The sequence below is a fragment of the Callospermophilus lateralis genome, chromosome 19 (assembly GCF_048772815.1).
Source record: "Callospermophilus lateralis isolate mCalLat2 chromosome 19, mCalLat2.hap1, whole genome shotgun sequence".
NCBI lineage: Eukaryota > Metazoa > Chordata > Mammalia > Rodentia > Sciuridae > Callospermophilus > Callospermophilus lateralis.
The window spans coordinates 3,226,524-3,251,744 of NC_135323.1; the positions used below are offsets into that span (position 1 = coordinate 3,226,524).

The 25,221-nt window shown below is 48.9% G+C and overlaps 1 protein-coding gene across 4 annotated transcripts in view; it reads right to left on the reverse strand.

The window, feature by feature from the left end:
* The window catches only part of Rbfox1 (RNA binding fox-1 homolog 1), a 303,442-nt gene that overhangs the window by 103,903 nt on the left and 174,318 nt on the right, over window positions 1-25,221 (reverse strand). For all 4 annotated transcript variants that reach the window (XM_076840764.2, XM_076840766.2, XM_076840763.2 and 1 more), the window contains exons 3-4: window positions 9,334-9,477; window positions 2,576-2,629 (exon numbers count right to left, since the gene is read on the reverse strand). In XM_076840764.2, the coding sequence (XP_076696879.1) occupies window positions 2,576-2,629; window positions 9,334-9,477 (198 nt within the window). The remainder of the gene's footprint in view (window positions 1-2,575; window positions 2,630-9,333; window positions 9,478-25,221) is intronic.

Below are 25,221 nucleotides of genomic sequence, written 5' to 3' on the forward strand. Positions count from 1 at the left end.
TCGGTATCTGTATTTTCCTAAATTACTTAGGCTGTATGTTTCCAGAATATTCCGGAGGCTGCAGTGTATGCACAGGTGCCCATGCACACGCACACACATGCCCAGAGCTGTCTGTCCTTGCTGGCACTAAGCGGCCTGCCTCAGGGACTGCACCACAGAGAATGAGTGGCCACAAGGGGAGTCCTGGCCTAAGAGGGCCCGACACCTCCCGGCTGTCTCTCCTGCACTGAGTGATAGAAATAAGGTCATCACACAGTTCAGTTTTCTTAACCACTAAAATGAAAATGCTCCTCTAAAGAAGGCCCTTTCCCATGAAAGATAATGTCAAGTGTGACAAATATCCCTGTGGGAGCCCCTGCCCCCATTTAGCAGCTAGCTCCCAGTTGGACTGTCTCAGTGACATTCCAGCTGCACCTGACCAATCCTCTCCCACCCCTGCAAGGCCAGCTCCTGAGAAGGAGCTACCCACTGAGAGAAGGAGGTTATTTTGGATGCTTCCTAATGCAAAAGAAAAATGGCGGGGGGGGGGGCGGGGAAGCCTTACAAAGCCAGGTTCTGGATGTGGCAAACTTAAATGGTCTTTTTCCCAAAGCCCCCAGAGACAGGCTAATCATGGGAATGACCAAAGAAGCTCAAAAATAGCACTACCATTGTACTTTCAAAATAGCAAGCCATATTCTTCTAATGTCCCCAAACAGCTCTGGAAAAGAATTCAATAGCTTTCTTCAACTGGCAAAAGTTTCAAAACAAAATATGAATTCAATAGTAAAGTTTTACAAAAAAGCAAGTTAAAAAAAAAAAAATACTTTCAACATAGGGGCGCGGTAGGCCGGCTCAGGGTTAGAACCAGCAGGCCAACATGGGGGCATCTTCCAAGAGCCCCCAAGAAGACATCAGGCCAGTGTGAAGAGCATCAGGCCTGAGCTTTGCTTTGCAGATGAGGAAGGAGCCCCTCTGGGTCATGATTTTCATCCAAGATGCAATTCTCCCTCAGCCCCAGCTAAGAGGCCAAACTAAACCGACCTGTGACGAGAATGACCAAAAAACACCCGAAGTTAGAGAAGAAGGACAAAGTCCCTGAATGATCAAAACCATGGAGCATGATAGATCGATGTTTTCCTTTTTAAATTCATCTGGCAGATCATCATATCATCTTGTCCATGGCAGAGAGAATGCCAGAATTTTCTTTCCTCCATTTGATCAATATTGTCCTATTTCATGTGAAATCTACTTAGGAGGGAGGAGGGTACAGATGGTCCAATGCTTGCCTCCTGGGGAGGACGGATCATGGACCCAGGACAGCGGCTCTGTGGCCGGAGACACTGGATAAAACCAGCACTGATGTGACCCTCCTGGACCCTAAACTGTCCCACATTGCCTGCGAAAGGAAAGTCAGGGGCCCAGTTAGCGTTTCTCTCAACATCCAGTTTCACAGCAGAGGGAACCTTAGCATTCCCACGGACCTGGGGCTGGCAGCTAGCCAACACCGCACAGCTGTTAAAGGCTGGCTCTCTGGTCACTGCAGCCAACATCCCTGCCCTCTTCTGACGTCACTCCCTGTTTCTCCCCAGTGTCTGCAGCTGGGCCTGTGCCTGGTTTCCTCCAGGGAGATTTGGACGGGGATCTGGAATTTTCTGTGGTAGCTGTAAGAAGGGGATATTTTAGGGACAATGGAAGCAGGAACAAGATTGGCCAAAGGAATGTTCTACATTCAGGTGAAGCTGTGACCCGTGTCCAAAATAGAAAGCCACGGTGCTTGTCCCTGGCAAGACAGATCTGGAAGGTTTGTTACAGTGCTGACGGCTGGGCTCCAATTTCAGAGTTTCTGATTCGGTAGCTCCTGGCTCGAGCCTGAGAATCTGCATTTCTGGCGAAGACCCAGGTGATGCTAATGCTCCTGGTTTGGGACCACACTTAGCTACTGAGAGAGAGAGCATGCTTCGAAAGCGTTCTGCTTTTTCCTTCTTCCAACATATCTCTCTTTTGAAAAAGTTCTGGAACCTCTTTATATAGGCCCTTGACTTGTGCTAACACATTAGCTCCGGAAAAAAAAAAAAAATCTATTAAAAAATTGGGTTTCCTAAACAAAAGCAATCTCAAAGCAATGGTACATTGCAACACGCTAATGAATAAAATTATATTCAAAAGGTTGGTGTATATGAGATTTCCTCCCTTACGACCCAGGAAAATAACTGCACTTTATTAATACAGAATAATCACAATATTTACCTGCTCGTGAGACTATCAACTCACTTTTTAATATAAAGAACATAATTATCACTGAAAAACAAAAATGTAGCAACAGCATTATTTTTTTAAGCATGGGTAATTTTCCTCTGGAAACTTGAGATATGTTTATATAGAAAACAGCAATTTTAAATTACCCCCTACACGTTTTTAAACTGACCCCAATGGATTTCCCACCACTTTGGAAATGGGCAGGGGTCTCTCAAGAAATTCCCATTGACGTGTATTTCCACAATATGCGGATTAAAACAGTGCAGTTGTTTCCCCTTATTCAGAGCAAACATGGTATCATAAACTAAACAGTTCTAACATGAATTAAGTTGCTTACCTTTGAGCCGCGCTCATTAAAAATAATTTCAACATCTAAGATTTTACCAAATTGCTGTAAAGAAATAGAAATATTTTATAAGCAAAGAGAGAAATGGACAAAATTGTATGATGCACACTGGTAATTGTTCCCCAAATCAGATCTTTCTTCCCTCATTTAATATCAAGGATATGCATTTTATATTTTCTACTAGTAAATAATGCATTTGAAACATGAAAAAAAACAACAACACATCCACACATAGCATCTCTCGAGTGGCCCTTCACTACCAGGTGAGGTGTCCCACCAGGGCCTGGTACAAAACATTAATTGGAAGGTTAATTCTGCGTTCCTTTCTTCATGTGCACGAGAGCTTTCCCAGGCACTGAGCAGCAGAGATTTAAAATGGTGAGTCCAGATAATGACCCTCCCAGGCGATTCCACTAGCCTCTCGGAGACACAGGCTGGATGCTGTGGGATTCTGATAATTAAATGTCCAGCTACAGTAGGATGGTGAGGGCGTGGCCTCTGAGCTCACATCAAAGCTAAGAACAGCCAGACCATGTGAGGCAAGTCAACTACAGAAGCGGAAGCAAGTCCACCATCCAGGTACCCAGCCTCACCAAGACGTCCACCCAGCCGTGATGGCCCAAGCTGAAGTAGGACCTCCCTCCCCAGGGGACAGTCATCTGGCTAAAGAAATCAGCTTTAGACCAGTAACACAGCCAGGCTTTAGGGAAAGTCTGCAAGAAAGTTTCTGTTTAAAAATAAACTGGACAAGCCAGGCGTGAAGGCCCACGCCTGTAATCCCATTGGCTCGGGAGGCTGAGGCAGGAGGATCGCAAGTTCAAAACCAGCCTCAGCAACTCGGGGAAGCCCTAAGCAACTTAGTGAGATTCTGTCTCAAAAATAAATAAACAAAATGAAAAAATGAGACCAATGAATTGGACAGCCAGATAAAATACAGACACCCGGTCCAACTTAAATTTAAGAATTTCTAGGATGAGTATGTCCCATGAAATATTTAGAACATACTTATGCTTAATACGTGTTATTTGCCTAAGATCCAAATTCGATGGATATGTTTTTTGGTCCATTTTAGTTTTCACCTGTGAAATCTGGAACTGCTCCTGAGAAGTGTGCACCTAGTAACTTGATTCTCACCTGGAAAGAGGATGTGGGCTCTGAACTGGAGCCACCTGATGACCCCAAGTCCCTTGCCTGGAATTTGGAGTCAGGATCCTTGTACCCGGTGAAGTGGGGCTCCCCTTTCTTGGGTCCAGCCCACACGGCATAATGCAGGTGGATGGGGTGATGTCCAGTGACGCTTCATCATGGAGTGGAACAAGTGCCCGTTTTAGTGACGAGAACAAAGACACAAAAGGACGTAAAGGAATACCTCTCCACTATCTTTCTTTAATTTTGTGCTTCCCTGTCGCTCATCCCATTTGCTTGTGCATTTGAGATTTGATGGCCCCTCCCTTGTCCTAGGAGAGTATTTCGTCTTTCTCCCGTGGGGGGACAGTTGAGCGTGCCCCTTTACAGCAGAGGGCAGAGGTGGGGTTGGGGACCAGCAGTGTGGAAAGGGGACACAGAGTGAACACAGAAAGTCAGGGACAGCTCGCCGGACCCATGGGCCTCACTTGGAGAACATCAGGAGACCCAGAGAGCAGAGGTCAAGGGGAGCCTTCTAACATCCAGGAAAGACCCCTCGGAACACCCAGGGGCTATCCTTTAGAGCACACCAGGAAGTCTTCCTTCCTCGGAAAGACAGAAAGCACACACACACACAGGCCTGTGGCCTGTAGGTAGCTCTAAACCGCTAGATGAAAATTATTTGGGCTGTGGAATAAAGTAACTCGGGGCTTGTCATTCTATGCCACAGAAACTTATCCTACCCAGGCGGGGACCACCGTCTTCTCCTTCCTGAGCACACGTCGTTCTTCACCTCGGAGACAAGGGAACGGACGGGGAGTAACTAAGAAAGAAGGACAAGCAGGATGCACTGCTGGTGGGGACAGCAGACTGCCCTCCAAGAAGCGTGCGGCAAACTCACCCTGTGATTGGTGGACACAGGTTCTTCGGGTCAAAGAAAATATATATATATATTTTTAATTAGCATCTTCACTGCCAAGTTTTGGTCAGAGAAAAAAATGTGAAAAAAAGAAGAGAAGAAAACCTCCCGGCTTGGGAAAGGAAGGACCAGGCGTGGAAAGGTGAACGGAGTCCTCACGGTAAAGAGCCCTCCAGCTTCACGAGGTCTGAGGTTAGGGATTCTGACACAGGGCCTCAGTATCCGGTTCTCACAGAGGCGACCTATGCATTTCAGACGTGAGAGTGCAGGAGCACACAGATTTGTGCAAAGGGAAGCTGAGAAGGATTTCTTCCACCACCAGGAAGCAAATGTACTGGGGAGCCCTCTGTAAGCAGTGGACACAAAAAAACCTCCTTTGAAATAAGATCTGCTCGAGGAGGGAACCGATCACAAAGCAATCTCAGCTGAGGTTGCTCCCTAAATGGAACCGTGACACCCTGTGTCCTGCAAAGATCTCAGAGGTTCCCTCCTTTGGCAGTTGCCACGGGGTTGATGGTTCTCCACGCCAGAGAAACGAGACGGAAGAAGAATGCTAACGCAAGCCCCATTTCTAAGACAGTTGTGGGCTATATTTATAGTATCAACAGTTTAATTGGGAAGTTTGGTGCTAATGATGTAAACACAGCTGGCACATTTTCAATTTCAACAGACACGACTCATCCCAGCCCTAACTAGTGTGCGTCTGCTCAACTGCGGTGTGTAGCAGCCGCGTTCAATAAAGTCTCCGATCCACGCGGAGTCCCGGTCGCTGTATCAAGAGCAAAATCCGGAAGCTTAGCGGTACGCACTTGGGCAAACATGTACCAAGCACTTTTAGACATCCTCAGATCAAATACTGTCTCTCTGAAAAACTGCGAAGGATGTGCAATGGATACAGCATAAAACACGAAGGTAAAGGTTCGTTCAAAGCGTGGGCAGAGAGCCTAAGAGAGCATGGACTTCCCAGTTCCCCTAAGGTCTGCTTCAATGCAGAAGCAGGGGGTTCCTTGCCATGTCCCCCAAAATGACTTCACTCCTCGTGACACCACGGTAGATAGAACTTTGCATTTTCACTGCAGGTACGAGGAAGCCCGTCCGTTATATTCATCAAGTGTGGTCATGAAAGCATCTTTCACACATGTTGACAAGTCGTACCTCTGTTTGTCAGTGACATTAAAGAGAAACTTGAGTGGCTCCTTCTCTTGCCCAGAAGGTGGGCATCTTGATAACAAAAGCAAGGCTGTGACATCCATGAGAGTTCTTTTCAAACTGGAGATTAGTCATCCGGCAACTGTCTGTGCAAACAACTTTATGATGGTGTGAGCTGTTGCAGTTTTCTGCTGTGCCGTGACCCGTGCCTCTCACCCCAAACCCAGAAATGCTTACATTTAAGATATTGAACTCATGAAGATTCCAATTTGGAAGGAACATACTGTAATCAGTTTGGTGGAAATCCTCAAATTTCTTTCATGGGACCAAAAACTTGAATGCAGGATCCCTCACATTCTGATGGATCCAACAGGAAGGCAGCCAGGGCTGGACCAATAAAGCTTCCAGAAGATGTCTGGAATCATGGCCCCTAATACTGTGAGAGAGCCACGTGCTCGCGCCCCCCTGCTGTGTTGGAATGGCCCTGGCTTCTGTATTTGGTAGCCACCTAACTCCTTGACCAATGAATGGCCCGTCTTATACGAAAAAAAGGAAAAAGAAATCTAACATGAGCCAGAAGATTAAATGCCACACGTTGGAAGAAGAGCATCCTAAAGAGAAGAAAGTAAAGGGGAAGAAGATTCTGCAGGGGGAGGAACCCGGATTCCAATCCCAGTGAAGAGGCTGCAGCCACCGACATAGAAGGGGCACCGCCTGAGGAACCCTCAGAAGCAGGGATGGTTCCAGAAGTCGTCATGAACATGGCAAGTTTTAGGCAATTTGAAAAAGAAAAAAAGAGGTTGTTTTTTGTGTCCTGATTTTTTATTTGTTAGTTTGTTTTGGGGTTTAATTTTTATTTTGGTACCAGCTGAGGACTGGGGTATTGAACCCAGGGGCACGTAACCTCTGAGCCACATCCTCAGCCCTTTTTATTTTTTAATTTTGAGACAGGGTCTCACTAAGTGGCTGAGGTTGGCCTTGAACTTGTGATCCTCCTGCCTCAGCCTCCCAAGCCACTGGGATTACCCATGTGTGTCATCGTGCCTGGCTTTGGTTTTGTTTCAACTGTGAAATCTCCGTGCCCACGTTTGACAAAGGAGACAAGGTGGGGGGTGGGAGCAGAAAGATCTTTGTGTCTTTCTCTAATTGTCCTCATTGTGTCCCCTGCCAAAGTGAGGGGACAAAGATGGACACAGTGCCTGAGACATGAAGATGTCTCGTGTCCCTAGGACTTGACAAACTCCTAGCTGGATGAAATGGGATTTCTTACAGTCACCATGACCTGAAAGAGGAAGTTATGTTAAATCCCCTGTACCCCAGCAGCGAGCCAGCCAGAGTGTCACAGATGCCTTTCAGTGTGATTCACGCTGCTAAACATATCCTATAACAAGATACGGCTTTGCGACCACCAGGGTTTGGCCAAGAAGAACAGATTTTTAGAGCTTAAATTGTGTTTCTTTAGAATGATGTTGTGAACCAGGAGGCCTCAGAGTTATTGCGAGGGGCCCAGGAATCCAGATGTCCCCAGTAATTTTTATAGTTGAGACCTACACACACAAAAAAAAACCCTCACATACTTTTTAAAATGGACACAGATGCTGTATGTGATGCCCAGAATTAATTTCCGTGTTAATGAATGCACATTGCATTTTCTTAATTGATGGATCCTAAGTGTTTCTATCCTCTTGCCGAATCGACATCTTGTTATTACTTGAGAATGTTGACTTAAAAAAAAAAATAGTTGCTCTGACACCAGTAGATTTTGATGAAGGTTTGATAACAGACATTGTGACATTTTGGCAAATTCCTTCTCCTAGACATCTGCCCTGCCCCTATAAGAACAGAGAGGTTCAGACATTCATGTAAGCAGGATCCCCTCTCTGTGATGTCTAGCTGTGAATATCTTTGAATACCGCTCTGACTTCGTAATGTAGACTCTGGTAAATTTCAAGACCAGGGAGAGAAACCGCCCTAGAGGGTGGAAATGGGGGTGTGCCACAGCACGGGACACCAGGAGAGTGTCAGGATGGTCTGGTCGTTAAGGGGCTCGAGTTCAAAGCCCGCATCAGAGTGTCACTTGATGTGGGAAGATAGGCCGAACAGCAAGACGTCTTCCTAACCTGACATTGCAAAGAGAATATAATTCCTCTGACTGTCCATCATTCAAAACCCGTCTCACTGCTTTGCACACACTTAACCTCGACTCTAACTTTGAATGCTCTGCACTTTTCAAAGTCATCTTTGACCTGAAAGTGCCCGAGGGTATCTCTGTTCTGCAAGAGTTAGAGGGCTTAACTCAAGGTTATTACCAAATGAGAGAGATAAAAGTGCAGAAGTTGACCTTTTCCTCCGAAATGTCAGGATTGGAGCCTGGGTATCTTAAATATTAGGATGCCTGTTCTGCTTTTGTGTCAAATGCATACTTGATAAGCATCATGTGTGTTAAAGAAATAAAAGGTGCAAGCTCAGCCCCAAATCACAGAGCACTTGAGTGAGCACCCAGAGCCCCCCTTTTCAGGTAGAGAACAATAGCAACTCTGCTCAGAACAAGGCTTTGCACCCAGTAGCTTCTGATTCCTTCCGTAACGTTTGCAGGCATCCACCTACTCTTAGCAGGGTCTCCAAGCAGCCCGCCTTTGCTGGAAATCAAATGTTAAGGATGTGGTTCTTTTCATCGAATCCACAGGCCCTCACTACCGTCGCTGAGACATTGTGGACAAAGGCACTGAGCACATCTGCAAAAAACAAACACTACCCGAGTCCTCTCCTAGCTTTGTCCCTTGATGGAGCTCAGACCAAAGAGATGTCAAGCTCACCCTTTCCCAAGGTGGAGCGTTCAGGTATCTTCCAGAAAAAGAATCAGGGTCAAGATGACCTATGAGCAAGCAAGACTATCATTTATTCTCTCTGGGTGGGTGGTGGCCTCTGACCGGTTCTGTTTCACCAGGGTGCCTGGGCAAGGCTGTCCCTTAAAGTCAACAACTCTGAGTCCTTGACCCTGATGCCAAGTGCAAGAATCAAATAAAACGTATTATACCTGGCGGGGGGGGGGGGTTGTCGTAGTTCTTGTTGTTTGTTTTAAACTAAGCTTTAAAGCAGAAGGAGTCATCGACTGCAGCCGTGTCCCGAAACTTAAATGATCAGTGCCTGGGAAAGAGCCGGAAACGCAGAAATATGTCACGGGTCACCTTTCCGGAGAAGCTGACCACCTCAGTAGCAAGCAGGACCGTGATGATGGCCAATGTTTCTTTGAGCTGTGACCTGAGGTCCCAGGCCACTGAGCTTGGGATGGTCAATGGGCTTGTGTCAACAGGGGGTGAGGTAGAGTTTGTTTTCCATTTGATATTCAAGTTACTTTTTAGAAAATCATTTGGCAAAACAGAAACACAGTGAGCCTAAGCAGAACAGATCTGCTGCAACCCTAGAGGGGTCCTGGGCACCGTGTTCCAGCAGACGGCCTCTGACACGCCCCCGCCCACCCCGGGGACATACGTCACCTGAGTACTGGGCGCAGACAGAACTCACGGGAGGAGGCGAGCTGAGAGGCAGTACTTACACCAAACATTTGCCGGAGGTCTGGATCCCGGAACCGGAAGGGGATATTGGAGACATGCAGGCGCTTGGGCTGAGCCTTGTTTTCTGTGTTTTCAGAAGGCTGCGTCTGGGGCTGGCCGTCCGGTGGTGCTGCGTCGTCTGTCTGCTAAAGGGACAAGAGGAAAGCAGAGGCTCTTGAGTGGACCCAGATGCTCTGTCCCGGGCGCGCCTCCCCACCCCCGTCCCAGTAGACAAAATGGCAGAAAAAGAACAAGAGAAGGAACTGCTCAGATGTCCCTCCACCGATGTTTTTTGAGCATCCACTGGGATCTGGAATTGGGCAGAGAGAAACGCAGAGAAAAATCCTTGCCCACGTGGAGCATGATTTTTGTGGGAGAAAGAGAACAAAACCCATTAACAAATGTAGAGTTGGAAAGAGGAGATGTGGAGATGGTGGAGAGAATTAAGGAAGGGAGGGGGTGGAGGGGCTGGGGCAGTGCCAACGTCTTCATTAAAGGTTATCGTTATTCCTTAACCAGTGTGGCTCCGAGTCTTAAGATATACCTTCCTAACCGCTAAGGTGCACTGATGAAATGCTAAGAAATGCCCCAAATTTGGAAATGCCATTCAGCATTCTGCAGCACAAGGAATCAGCTGATGATCTGTTTTTAAGGGTCAAATTTGGTTTCTTAGTTGTACAGACCTGTGCGATCTGCCACTGTTGACCACATTTGCCTTTTAAATTTAAGTGAATTTTAAATAAAGTGCAAAATGTGTTTGCACTGGCTGCACCTGAAGTCCTCATCAGCTGCATGTAGTTAGTGGTTCCCTCCTTGGACAATGAAGATATAGACAGAGGACTTCCATCGCTGCAGAAAGTTCTGCCAGGCTACACTGGCACAGATGACCTAAGGTTACAAGTGTAATGCATTACCCCCCACCCCCGCCCTTGCCCACAAAAAGTTAAGCCTGGATAATTTGAGGGTACACTGAAATCCTTACACAGGCTGGAGCTAGGAAGAAGACACAGTTATGGGGTATTACTGAGCTGGTGCCCTTTCAGATAGACTTCATTTTTAGGTACTTTCTCTGCAATTTGCTTATGCTGCCTAGAGGTGGTAGTCGGTGCCACCGACATCAGATAACCCACTTCTTTGAAACTAAGATGGAGAGTCTATGCCAAAGCCCGTCGAATTTATGAGCAAGGAATCATCCTCACCTATTTATAAGCCATTTAGAAGCATATAACTGAGACAAAACCATCAATGCAGGCAGCCAGGTGTAAAATAATGGAGACTTAGCAAAAGGAGACAATCTTACAGAGTGGAATGTAAAAGAAACATCCAAATCACACGGGCTTCATTAGCGACGTTCTCATCAACCCTGGTATTTAGTGGACGATTTCATTTGCATTCTCTTTCCAAAGGCACCCCGAATTGCATCTTAAAGTCAAGACGTCCTGCGGGCTAAAAAAGCCCTTCTTCTGAGCGGCACTGGCATCGACCATCCACCCAGGTGACTTTTTGGACGTTCAAGGCAACACCAGGATGAGAACAATGAGGAAGTCGTTCTGCCTGTGCCGTGACAGGGACAGGAAGAAGGATGCCCCGAGTCTCTTAGCCAGAGCATGACAGATAATGAGCCTGCACCCCCCGCACGGCTTTGTGGAGACCGAACGCCGTCTGAATTTCCCAGCAGCTCCATGACCCTAGCAGGAGTGACCAGCAGTGACATGAAGGGTAAATGTCCTGTTTAGTGGCTGCCTACACAGGGACCAACTGGCAGAGGGAGTGAGCACCCCGGCCACCACAGGTGCTCATCAGACCAGCAGGCAGCTCCGAGACCTGGACAGAGCAGGAGCGAGACCCTCGCTGGAGTTCTGAGGCTTGCTCTCACACTCACGGCACAGAGGTGACCTTGAGTCGTGACACCGTGAATTTCCAGGGGCTTGAGGGGCTTCATCCCCCTAGCACAGGACTCTAAGTGGGCAAAAGCAGCCACGGAGACCCCCGAACACCCAGGCCAACTTTTCCAGCCCCAGAGAAGCTGACATTTGAAGGCAAAACCCAAATGAGCTCCTTCCCATCATGAGAAGGGGACTTAGATTTGGATTCGTGCACAACTGCTGGATGTTTCAGTTTAATAAACCTAATTAGGAATTACAGAGATTATGATTAAACATATTAAATGATTAATAGCATTATGCCGCTCATGTGAAAATTAAAATTAATCATCTCTAGTCAAACAGGACTTCGGAGAAATCTTTGCGTTGCTTCCTTTGATAAAAACACACAACGCTCAATTAATCATTTTGTAGCGTATGCATTTATACAAATACCCACATATTGCGACATAGGAATACCTGTGTTTACAGTAATTCCTCCTGTGCGGCAGAGGGATATTGGCCATATCATACTGTTATATCGTGCCCATACACAAATACAGCCAAACAAATCCTGTCATTATGTACGACTCCAGTGCACCAATAAAAAAGGTGGAAAAAATGATTCTCAGTGAAAATATGTAAAATTAAAAATTAAACTATCTCAGACCTTTGAGGGTGCATGAAAAGGGAAGAAGAGGAGTCAGGGGTCCAAAGGACGAGAAAGAACAGAAAAAGAAATCTCTTTCAAACTGAGCTGCCTGGGTGTGCACCATGCTGTTTGACCAGGCACCAGGTAACCAGGTCACACACCCTGGGGGAGCCTGTCCCCATAATCTGCTGTCCTTAGGCAGGTCACATCAGCTCTGTTTATTCACAGTGGAACAAACCCCACAGCCTAGGGGTGAGGGACACATGTAGCAGCAGGTTCGGGAGGCAGCTGTCACCTGCCTGGAGCCCTCTGGTTTGGACTGAGCGAGTGGCCTCACTGACTCGGGAGGAAGGCCAGCTCTTCCTCCTCCCACTTTCCTGGGAGCTTTCAGGGGAAACGAGCTGAGGACAAGCTGTGTTCTGGGTGTCTGCTACGGTTGGGATCTGGACGTTCTCTACAGGCCCACGGGCCGCAGGCTTGCTCACTAGCTTGTGGCACATGTGGGAGGTGTTGCCTCCCGGGAAGAAGTGAGGTCGCTGTGGGCATGTCCTTGAGTGGGATTTTGGGACACAGGTCCTTCCTCTCTCTGCATCTCAAATGCCACGAGGTGAACAGGCCTCTGCCACCACACCCTCCTTCTGCAGTGTGCTGTGCTGCCATGCGCCCTGAGCAACAGGGCCAAGGGACTTGGACTGAGACTCTGAAGCCAGGAACCAAAATAAACCTTTCCTCTTTATAAGCTGAATACCCCAGGTGTTCTGTCACAGTGACAGAGAGCTGACTAATATGGAATGCAAGGTGAGTTTCTTTTATGACCACTTCAGTGGCTTAAAGCCACAGAACTTTCTTCTGTGACATTGAAGAGGCCAGAAATCTGAAGTCAGAAGGCCAGGAGGGTCCCACTCCTTCCAGAGACTCCCCAGGAGTGGTCCCTCACCTCTCCTGGCTTCCGAAGTCCTTGGGCATTCCTTGCTCTGGGCTACACATCCCTCCTGTCCACTTCTACCCACATGTGGCCATTTCCCTGTGTCTCTCACTCTGCTTCTGTTTTCTCTTCTTATAAGGACACTGGTCACTGGTTTTAGAGCCTCTCCTAAATCCAGGATGACCTAGAGATCCTTAATTACATCTGCAAAGACCTCTTCTCCCAAATAAGGTCACGTGTATTCACAGCTCACAGAGGTCAGAACGTGGACGTGTTTCTTAAAGGCCACCGTTCAATTCACTACAGTCCCCATCAAACAAAAACGCCACGTGTACTTGGCACGGGGGACGGCGTTCTTACCACCTCTAGGGGCACAAGGTCCTCGGAAGGGTCAACTTCAAACCAGGTCCAGGAGGAGGGAGACTGCCCCATCCAGGGCTGGCCCAGCTCCCCCGTGTCAACAGAGGACACTTTAATGAGACCCTGAGCGGAGGGGGCACTTGGCCCTGGACTCAATGGCGGCTCTCAGCGAGGTGGCAAAGCCCTCCATTGTCCTCGGGATGGGCCGTCCACACTCCAGGCCCTACTCTGAAGGTTCATTAAGCCGTTAGTATGTACCTGTCCTGGGACAATGACCCCAGGATCTCTGTGACTGGTTAGGTCCCATGCATACAGATGTGGCATTATCAAATCATGGTGATTATTAGCAGCACGATTAACCCCCGGCTTCTGTTCTGTGCTTCTCAGGCCCGTGAAAGTGTCCAAGTCTGAGATACATGGACGCCTTCATGACCCCAAGTGGACGGGAGGTCCTTTAGCCCCAAGAGGCGGCCTCACGGGCAGAACTTGGCAGAGGCCCTGGAAAAAGCCCCTCAGGACCACAAGGGCCGCCCTGGCGCTGGCCCCGGGTGAAGGCCCTAATAGGAGGCGGGTGTTTGCCGCAGAGTTTTCCTTAATAAACAAACTCCCCAGGTATCAGCGCAGGTTATAAATGTTAAGAAAACACCACTGGTACTTTCATCTCCTGAAGATCACTTAGTGCTTCCACAAAGACCTTAATAAAGACCCGCGGGGCTCCCTCTGCTATAATCGCTCCTAATTCAATGAATAGCTCTGAGCAACCCACGGCTAATCCTAGTGAAATTGGATTTTGATATCGACCGATCCAGGGATGACTGTGGAGAGAATACGCAGAGTTGGGTAGGAATATGTGCCTTTTGGATTCTGCTCCTCCCCCGAGTCCTCCCTCTGAGCTAAGCAGACCCTATGGAGTCCTGCTGGGTGTCATCTCTGCTGGGGACCCCGTCGGGGGTAGAAGCACAGGTAAGGGATATTTATGGCAGGGCGTCCAGCCTAACCCCATCCCATCACTTACTGCTACCCCCTGAGCCTCTAGACCCCTCAGCTGCAAGCCCAGGGCTGGCTGTCTCTGGTCCCCGGGGGCTGGAGGCAACTCATCCTGGGGTTGGATGAGGAAAACGTGGGAGGTGCAGACCCAGAAGTACACGGGGGGTGGAGAGGTCTTGTTCATAACCTGGAACCAGTCAGACGTCAAGGATGCTGGGTCACAGGCAGGGGAGGTGGCTCTGGCCCACAGAGTGTCAGTGATGGATGTAACTTGAGAGTTCCTAGAAGCCATGCTTTTAAAAGTGAAAAGAAATCCAAAATCAATCTTTATATATTTAGTGTCTATATACATGTGTATGTGTACCTGTGTATATAAATGTATACGTATATTCACACACACACCTATACAAATACTCACATGTATATGTGAGATACATGTATAGATAGATGCATAGATGTAACTATAAGTTTGTGTATATAATCTTCATATACATACATGTGTACATATGTATTTATATATGATTATATAAAAATCATATGTAATTATGTATGTAAAATTTTATACATGTATATATATCACATATATAATTTATTTCAGTACTGGGAATTAAACTAATTCAACTGGGAATAGAACCAATTATATATATCATACATGTATGTATAATAACCAATTATATAATATATAATGCAATATAATACATAATATTTTATATACATAGTATATTGCACACACAATATTATATTGCATATGATATATATATCATATATTACATGTATTATATAGACATCATATTATATTATACTTATATGTGTATATGTGTAAATATACCTATATATTATATATACATATACTTACACATATATTGTATTACACATAGTATATAGAATATGGTATAATATGGTATATGCTCTACCCTGAGCTACATCCCCAACACTTTCTTATTTTGAGGCAGGGTCTCACTGAATTGTCAGGGTGGTCCTTGAACATGTGAGTCTCCTGTCTCAGCCTCCCACATTGCTGGGATTACAGGAATGTGCCCCAATATCTGGCAGGAATATTTTTTAACCCAACTTATCAAAGACATTTTTCAGTGCGTCCCCATCGTAGGACGTCTGGCCCCGTCTGGCTCGGCGCTGTCTGACGCCTCGCGTCTGCTCCACTCAACGGCTCCTGATCTCAGTGTGCACTCTGAGTTTTCATCCTTGATCTAAGGCTTCCAAACCCGACACTGGAACACTCCAGCTTTCCCAAACGTACTTCAGAGCTCCTAGGAACGGAGTCAGGGATCCGGGCTTGCGTTTAAGGTGGAGTCGGACCAAGTCAGACTCCAGGTGAGCACATGCCAGCGCTCCGCAGGTGATAGACACCAGGGCCCCTTGTCTTCCCCTGGACCCGGGAACCGCACGTGACAAAAGAACGTGGAGGATGCCGGCAGAATCCGAGTTGCTAAAAACCTGAGCATGAAGCAGAGATTGGGGGACTACCCATGTAGCCCAGCAGAATCCCAGGTCCTTCTCAGGGTCCCCTGAAGGGGCAGAGAAGAAGACAGGCACTGGTTATGGTGCAGGCCCCACCTCCTCCTCTGCTGAAGGAAGAGGGGTCCCGAGCCAAGGGACAAGGGCCTCAGAAAAGGCATGGGAACAGATCCTGTCAAGAGTCCAGGGAAAGCCAGGCCATCGCGCCCGCTGAAGCCCGCGTGTGAGCTGCTGACACCCAAGTCTGGCTCCAGACACCCAGGAGGCAACGTAACACGCTGGTGCTGTTTGAGGCACTGCCTTTGAGGTGATCTGTTCCTGCAGCAACAGAAAACCAATGTGCTCCTCGTAACCAAACACAGGATAGAATTTTTCCATCATTCTAGAAAGTTCCATGGGATGGCACCGGTTTAAGAGCCACAGAGAATGGGGGGCAGGTGCAAGCGTGGAGGATGGGGCTCCAAGGGAGGACCAAGGGAGGATATATGGCGAGAACAAGACGGAGGAGGAAAGGGATTCTGGCTCATGGTTTGGAGGCCTCAGTCCATACACTGAGGTCCACACTCTGGGCCCGAGGAGAAGGAGAACATCATGGCGGATGGTACGTGGAGGGAAGCAGCTCAGGCCATGGCAACAGGCAGAGAGAGTGTTCTGCTCACCAGGGACAAATACAAGTCCCAAAGGCACGCTCCTGTGACCCGCCTCCTCCAGCCACACCCCACCCACCTTCAGTTAATCCACGGAATGGGTTACGGTTCTCACCACCCCATCATGTCACCTCTGAACCTCTCTCATTATCTCACACATAAGCGTTTGGGGGACACCTCACCTCTAAACTGTAACAGTCACTAAGGAGCAGAGTGTGGACCAGCTAAACGGTCTCAGAGGACTGAAGAGAACACGGTGTGAAGTCCACTGAGAGCTGTGTGTCTCTTTAGGAGGTTTTTGTGCCTTGTCCCACTGAATCACCAGGATGATGGGAACACGGAAGCTCAGAGAGGTCATGTGCCCTATCCAAAGGCACACAGCCAGGAGAGAGCAGGAAGAACTTAGGAAGTGGGACTCTGCCTGCCAGACACTCCTCACCCCCTCCACAGCCTCTGGAGGTGCAGGTGAAGATGCTCTGGAGGGACAGGCTTGAAGGACAAAGGCCAGGCACACCTACAGGTGAAGCTCGCTGTGGTTCTAACCCCTGTGCTGCAGGCCTGGGCTGAACCGGAGGGCTGAGCCCTGAGCACAAGTCTCCAGCTCAGCCAGCCAAGGGAGAGGCAGACAGCCAGGCTGCCCGCACACCCCGCCAGGCTCCTGAGCCCGTGCAGCCCTCCCCAATCACATCAGCCCTCTGTCCTCACAGGAAACGCACACCCCAAAGATAACCATCCTATCGACTGCTTTGTGTCTATTTATTTCTTGCAGTACTGGGGAGTGAATCCAGCAGCGCTCCAGCTCTGAGCCACATCCCCAGACCTTTTTGTTGCTTGATTTTGAGACAGGATCTGGCTAAGTTGCCCAGGCTGGCCTTGAACTTGAAAGCTTCCTTCCTGCCTCATCCTCTGGAGTCCCTGGAACAGAGGCCTGGGCCACCAGGCCTGGCTTGAATGCATGTCTGTATCCCTTTACCTGGCACGCTGGCACTCAGTGGGCCATTACTGGATCATGCCGGGACGCCTGATAGTCAGGTTGTCTCTTCCCTCCCTGCAAGCATCCCCAATTCAGGGTAGAAACCCAGTGGCCACGACGGGGTTCGGACGCAGCCTGACCTCCCCACCGCCGGCCTGTTGAATATGCAGCCTCCTCTGCTCCCACGGGCTCCCTCCCCTCCACGCACAAAACCCTTCACATTGATAAATAAGAAGTGTACTTTTGAATGGCCAGCTGCTTCTCCCTCCTCCACCAATCAAGTTACTTCTCAGAGAGAGAAGCTCCTGAGTGTCTCCGAGGCATGATTTGATTAAGTTGACAATATTATTTGAGCAATGGTTGAGTACCCACTGCGATGTACTTTGGACCAAATTGATTTGTGTAACGAACACTCGCTCTGTCTCTGCTCGCAGCCTGAATAGCGGTCTTGATTTAGCCAGTAACGCCGGGCGCCGAGTGAATTTACAGAGTCCACGCTCCCTCTCTCTCAATCTGCGGAGAGGAGCGAGGACAGGGCATGGGCAAGCATAATTCAATACATTGTACTATAAGCTCGGAAAATAATATCACAGAGCTCTGCAATATACCTATTTGATTTGATTTGTAAACCTGATAAAAAAGCAATCGAGGAAAGTTCTGGGAGAAAAAATATATATGTTCTAAGCAAAACTGTAACCATATTGAATGTGTACAAAGAACCCAAGAACAGGAACTAGAAAATTATGCATACCAAATCAATGGCTCACCCCGCACTAGACAATAGTGCACTCTCTTCATTTAAAAAGAAGCAAGATTGTGCAAAGTTGTTTTCTGTTAAAAAAAAAATAATGACGGTAAGCCTGGGGAGACATGAATTAAGACCCACGTCTCAGGCTTTCTCACAATCCTACTTCAAAATGGGGCTTGTGCAGTCTCCGCTTTCTGCCTTTTCATTTTAGCTCTGTAGGCAAACAAATAAGTTAATCTCAGGGCTTTGGTTGTAGCTAATGCCTCATTCCCAGCTCAGCAGGGCTGATTCCACAGTCAGGTGACACAGATTTCAGAAATACATCACATTTCCCTTAACCGGAATAAATGCAATGCTCTGCTCAAATGATGGAATTCCTCAGGAGGAAGGGCTGGAGGACTGCGAAGGGCTGAGGCCAAGTTCCTCTGCCATTTTTCATTCTTTGCAAACACAGGATGAGCAGGAAAGGGGCCAGGTGTTGAGCACATCAGTAGAGGCAATGGGCTGTCCAGGTGACAGTATCAGTCTTTGTCAGCTGCTATAACAAGATACCATAGACGATTTGCTTTAACAACACACGCTTATTTCTCACAGTTTGGGAGGCGGAAAGTCCAACCGTGAAGGTATTCATCCTGGCCTGCAGGTCTTCTAGCTGTGTCTTCACAGGTTGGACAGAGAACAACTCTGGTCTCGGTCTTCTCAAAAGGACACTAATTCATTCTCAAGGTGCTGCACCCTCGTGACTTCATGTGAACTTGGTGACCTCCAAACATTCCCATCTCCAAACACCTTCATAGTCGGGGCCAGGCTTCCACACCTAGATTGGAAGGGACAGCAGTGCCATGGAAGCAGGACCCACAGCCCCCTGGGAGCAAAGATGCACATTTGTCCTGAAGACAGACAAGGGTGCCACTCAGCCGGAATCCAGCTCCTTATTGATTCCATCAGACACAATACCTTTACGGAGCACTGACTGGATATCAGGCCCTGCCTCTGACCGTGGCCTGTGGTCCATGGACCTGTAGGGGGCAGAGGGTGTTTCTCGTCTGTGCTCCAACCTTTTGGTACTTGGCAGAATCTTTGGGACCCCCCTCTGGGCCCTTCCTCGTCCTCCCCTTGGCCCTGGCTTCTCTGGGGACGGAGGAAGCAGAGCTTCTAATGAGGCCGATGCCTCCAGCTTCCTCTCTCCTCTGCTGGGGCTCTGGTGCCCCTGGGGCCCTGAGTGGACGTGGGGGAGCCAGCATGCTTGGGTCACTCTGGGTGGTGACCAGCCACTCCGTCACCCCACTGCCAACCAGGGTCCCACGTCGTCAAGACGGCTGCCAGTGGTGGGTGCTCCCAGTTTTTCTTTTGGGTGAGGGTCCCCTCCTCCGGCATCAGGACTCCTGGCCTTTCCTCCAATCCCAGCTTCTTTCAAGAGCCGGAGGGACCTCAGGGAGCAGGTGGCAGGTGCCTCACCGACGCTCCAAGGCAGTTCTTTCCCACCCTGCTGCTTCTGATGATGTGGCCACACCTTGCCTTTGTAAGTCCCCATCCCAGTGGCACACGGTCTTCTGCTTGGGTGCATCCTGAAGATGGCTCTCTGGTCCTCCAGATCGGCAGTGTCCAGCTAAAAGCGGCGCAGCCTCCCCTTCTGCCCACAGCGCCACCCTCTGCAGGAGTTGCTCTCGGCAGCCCGCGGTCCTCTCCCGGAACCTCCCGGGTGTCTGTACTCCCCTGACCCCCGCCGTAACCAAGGCCAATTCAAACATCAATTTAAAAAGAAAAATTGTTGATACTTCATACTGAATTCTCAATTCCGCCTAGCTCAAAGATTTTCCTGTCCTCTAATGTATTATGCAAGATCTAAATTAACCAAATGGCAATCCTATACATTATGTTAATTTTCCAGGCCCAAGAAAACTGCTGAAAGCACGGTTCGCTTGCAGGAAAGGGACGATGCATTTCAGATAGGACGGATCTCCACGAACGGCCCGGGTTCCTGACTAACGACTCCTTTCTTTGTATAAATGCTTTAGTCAGAGAGACAAGTGCTCTGAGGGTTTTGTTCTAGAACTGCCAGGGTTTCTCCAGCGTACCCTGAGACGTGCGGATATCATTCTTTGCGAACACTGATATATTTATCCACATAAATCTGGCAGTCAAAGAATCCTGTCACACAGAGCACAGAATTTCTCCAAATTGACACGGCTCAGGTTACCCCTGAGTTCCAGTTCCTATTTGTCAGTAGGTTTATTTTCTATGGCTCTGGCAGACAGGGAGGGGGGAGTGCACCGGGAATGGAAATGTTACAGGATCTCCTCCGACAAGAGAAGCATCTGCTTCTGCTTTCTAGCGTGTTCCGTAGCTGGACAGGGACCAGAAGCCTTTCCTAAAAGGGCCTGTTTTCATCAGCTTTTCCACCGCTGTGACCAAAGACTTGACAAGAACAATTTTAAAGGAGGAAAAGTTGATTTGGGGGAATCCAGTTTTGTAGGTCTCAGTCCTTAGATGGCCAACTCCATTGCTCTGAGCCTGAGGTGAGGCAGAGCATCATGGCGGAAGAGTGGGATGGAGGCAATGAGCAGGAAAGGGGCCAGGTATTGAGCACATCAGTAAAGGCACTGGGCTGTCTCTTGACAGTATCGGTCTTTGCTGGCTGCTATAACAAAATACCATAGAGAGGGACACTCCACTTGCCAGATACAAAATACAACCCCCAAATCCACGCCTTCAATGCCCACCTCCTTCAGCCACACACCACCCGCCTTCAGTTACCATTCAGCTAATCCCTATCAGAATATCCACCCACTGATTGAGTCAAAGCTCTTGCAATCCAGTCATTTCTGCTCTAAGTCTTCTTGCATTGTCTCACCCATGAGCTTTTCTGGAACACCTCCCATCTATGCTCTAGCCACAGAGTGAATGGTTTGGCTGTGGGCCACGCCGCTACTATTGCATGTGAACACAGCCAGAGGTGACGTGTAATCAAACAAACCCTGATGGCCACTGCGTTCCAATAAAACTTTACTCATACAAATGAACAGGGGGCCACATCTGGCCTGTGGGCACGTTTCCCATGTTCATTCTTAGAGGGCAACTACTCCAGATCTACACTGTTCCACTCGGCTACCATGCAAAGCGCTCTTCTGAAGGCCCTTCAGTGGATGTGAGGGGTAAGGATGAAGAGGATGCACCCTGAGCCCCTAGGGAGCCCCCAGCTCTGTGGGTGAGGAAGATGATAAGCCTCACAATTAAGACTAGATGGTGAGCTCCTGACTCAAGGATCCTTGGATACGTAATTTACACATCCACCTGCCACGCATCAGCAGAGCCCACAAACCTGCCCTTTGGTGTTCTAAAAGTCCAACCCCTAGCAGGAAGGGGAGGAGACACCCACTAGCCCCGGGGCCATCTGATGTCTAGGTACAGGGTCCATGGCTCTCCTGAGAAGCCAGCGAGGGCGAAGCGATAAGGTTTGGGTGATAAACATGAAGCTCTGCGACCTTGGCCAAATCACCTGCCCTCTCTGAGTCTCCATTTCTTTATTTCTCAAAAAAAAGAAATGACAAGACCTGTCCCCTCTTGAGTCCAAGAGAAGCAAATGAGCCTCTGCTCTGGAAAATACCTTGGTAAAGTGTCGTGGACCAGCAGCCAACGATTTCTATTTTTCTGGAACGGTCTACATAAAAAACAAGACTGGGTCATGCAGTAGAATGGCGATATGAAAGGCAAGGTGGCCACTGTGAGATTCATTACCAGTGGGGGTCCTCAGCTCAAGACACTCACGTCTGAAAGGCTCAGAGACCAGGGCAACCAGGGGGCATCCTCGGTAGGAGGATCTGGGTCACCTTCATCAAGATGCAGGTTTTGCGATCTGAGAGGTGGCGTCCCCGCCTGTCTCCAGGTGTGACTCTGCCTGGGTCCCCTGGGGAAGCCTGTTGAAATGCAGACTGTTGGGCCCCACCCCAGAGTGGTCCAGTCCTAGCACGGACCCAGGAGGAACCTTCGGACAGCCCCCTGGGTGGCCGGTGGGCAGCAGTGTGCCTTGCTGTGCCCGAGACCACCGGCTTCGAGCCCCTGGTTCCTAGCTCTTTGACCTTATGTCACCCTCTATGCCTCACAGCCCCCAGCTGTAAGATGGGGACTTGGGGACCTGTGAATTCATTCATTTCAAGAATATCACTTTCCTGCCCTCAATGTGACTGACTAAGAGGCAAAGGACGGGGAGATGCAAGGCCAGGAGAGCGGACCATGGCTGGTGGCTTGGGGTGAGCAGGCTCTGGGCAGCATTGTCCTGGAGATCCACTCTTTATTTTTTGGTGCTGGGGATTGAACCCAGAGGTCCTCTGTCACTGAGCTACATTCCCAGCCCTTTCAATTTTAAAAAAAAATTTTATTTTTTTGAGGCAGGGCCTCAATAATTTGCTGAGGCTAGCCTTCTGGCCTTGAATTTGTGATCTTCCTGCTTCGGCCTCCCGATTTGCTGGGATTACATGCACACGCCAGAGAGCCAACCTTTAACTACCCTCCATGCCCACCTGTGAGCGCCAAACTGCTGTTTCCAGAACCGCCCCCAGGCCTTGCTCTGGGCAGCCCTCTGTTTTGGGAGCTGGCTTTCTGTCTGCACTTGAACCTCTCCCAAGAAGATTCGAGTCTTCCAGGTGGACGGGCGGGTGGTGGCTCCAGTGGTTTCTCTGAAGGACATCAAGCAGGGCCTCCTCCCGGGCCCTGGGCACACCGGGTTTCCACGAGAGCACTGTCCAGTGTGCCACGGCAGGGTCACAAAGCTGAACTCCACGCAGAGGCGCCCACTGCCCGGTCTGATCCCCCAGTGCTCTGGGTCCTTCACATTGACCTTGGGATTGCAAGCTACCCTCCCCTTGCGGTCCTGCGGGCAGCCTTCCTAGTCTGTCCTCTTGCCCAGGCCTCTCAGGAAGGGCCTCTCTCAGCAGGAGCAAGTGCTCTCCACTGAAGGGTGAAACACAATGGGATAAAACTCGGGGTATTTTAATTCGATTTAAAAAAAGAAAAAAAAAAAAAACTTTTCGAGAAGAGTAGCCGAGGAGTTCACCTAGCACAACTGCCCAGGAGCCTGTAAGGGAAGATGCATCTCACCGACATTTTTCAGAAGCTGATTATGTTATGTGGTATTTCACAGACGGATTTCAATATCCCCTCCGAAAGGCACCGCCGACACTGGCTCTGGAATTTCAATGTGCACCTGACATTTCATTTTGAGAAAGAGCCTCACTAAATTGCTGAGGCTGGCCTCCAACTTGCGAACCTCCTGCCTCAGTCTCTGATATCACTGGAAATTACAGACCAGCGTTACCAGGTTGCTCTAGAAATGCACCTTCCGGGGCTCAAGCCTGCTGGGTGCTGATGTTTTCCAGCCAAGTGGATTGAGTGCTGGCGACACCCCTGGTCCAAACTCACCCCTTCCAAGTGCCCTTTCTACCCTTTGCTAGTATGTGTGCCGGAGGTTTTCATCTGCTTGTTCTCCCTCTTCAGCGGTGATTCTATGGATGCGTGCACTACTGTGTGTCTTCTCCTGACTGCGTGCTCAGTGACAAGCCATCTATAGCTTGTGACAGGCCAGGACTTGAGTATGTGGGTCATGAAGATTGGCAGATGCCTCATATCGGGCTCCAGAGCTCCTTGGCCCCAGCTCCTCAGGCCGGTTGTCTGACCTTCTCCAGCGCATGCTTGGACCTTCTCCGGCCCATGCACACTGCCAGCTCCAGCCAGGGGTGTGGAACGGAGCTCCAGATGATTCTGACAAAGTGCTTCTGGGCTACACTTTAAGAAAGCACTGAGAAGGGCTTAGAAAAAGCCAGTCTTTGGACAAATCATATTCTGGTTGTTTTTCCAGTTGCTTTAAAGTCCTCCCAATAAGGCAGTGCCTTGTATTGATGGTGACCTCCACTACAGAGTGACAAAGACCGGGCTACCCCGGGTCAGGGCCTCCAGTGTGATGTTAGGCAGATCACCTCACCTCCATGAAACGTTAGATCCCTCGTCAGTAAAATGGGGTTTTAATATTCGCTTTGTAGATGCAAGGTGAAATAATAATGTTATTATTATTATTTAATAATAATAATAGGGCTGGGAATGTGGCTTAAGTGGTAGCGCGCTTGCCTGACATGCGTGCAGCCCGGGTTCGATCCTCAGCACCACATACAAACAAAGATGTTGTGCCCGCCGATAACTAAAAAATAAATATTAAAATTCTCTCTCTCTACCTCTCTCTATCTTTAAAAAAAATAAAATAAAAGTTTAAAAATAATAATAATAATAATAATATCGAGGAGTTCACACCTGGTATCGAGGCCGGGCGTGGTGACCCACACCTGTGATCCCAGCAATTTGGGAGGCTAAGGCAGGAGGATCACGAATTTGAGGCTAGCCTCAGTAACAGCAAGACTCTGAGCAACCTAGTGAGAACCTGTCTCAAAATAAAAAGAATAAAAGGGGCTGGTGATGTGGCACAGTGGTAGAGCATCTCTGGGTTCAATCCATGGTACCAAAAAAAAAAAAAAAAAAGAGTGTGGTATCAAGACTGGCTCCTAAAAATCATTCAGTAACTGGTAGGTGTTGATGATGGCCCCAGTGACCATGTTGATTGTTTTAAACAGAGGCATTTGGGAGGAATCCCTTGAAATCATGGAAATAGTTGGCGGATATTAAACTTACATTTACCAAGTTCTGCTTAGATCCGGCTCAGATTGCTGAGCTGATTTAATAACCCCAGCTGAGAAGTCTGCAGAGCACAGCAAACTCACTATCCACCCAACCCCTTCATTTCAACAGCTCTATTCCAACAAAAATAGCAGCACCCCTGCTGTCCACGGGTCCCACCCTTGTCCTCCGACTCTGCAGTCGGTGGGACAACAAGCTCGAGGTGGCCGCAAGTCCCGAGGAGGCCCTGCAGCTGGCACAGAGAGCGGGCCTGGGGCCTGGGGCCTGGGGCCAGCGTCCTGCCCGCCCAGCCACTTCCCTCTGCTCCGGGAAGCTGAAGGCAAGTGAGAGGCCGAAGGGAGAGAGTCAAGGTCAAAGTTTGCAGCTGGGTTAATTGGGAAACACCGAGAGCATCCCAGAGCTGGAGATGTGGCACAGTGGTAGAGCATCTCTGGGTTCAATCCATGGTACCAAAACGTGGGGAGCCAGTGTGACAACGTGGGGAGCCAGTGTGACAATGTGGGGAGCCAGTGTGACAACGTGGGGAGCCAGTCCCACCCCACGCTTGTCCTGGAGGGGGTCGCCACCCAGGAAAGAGGT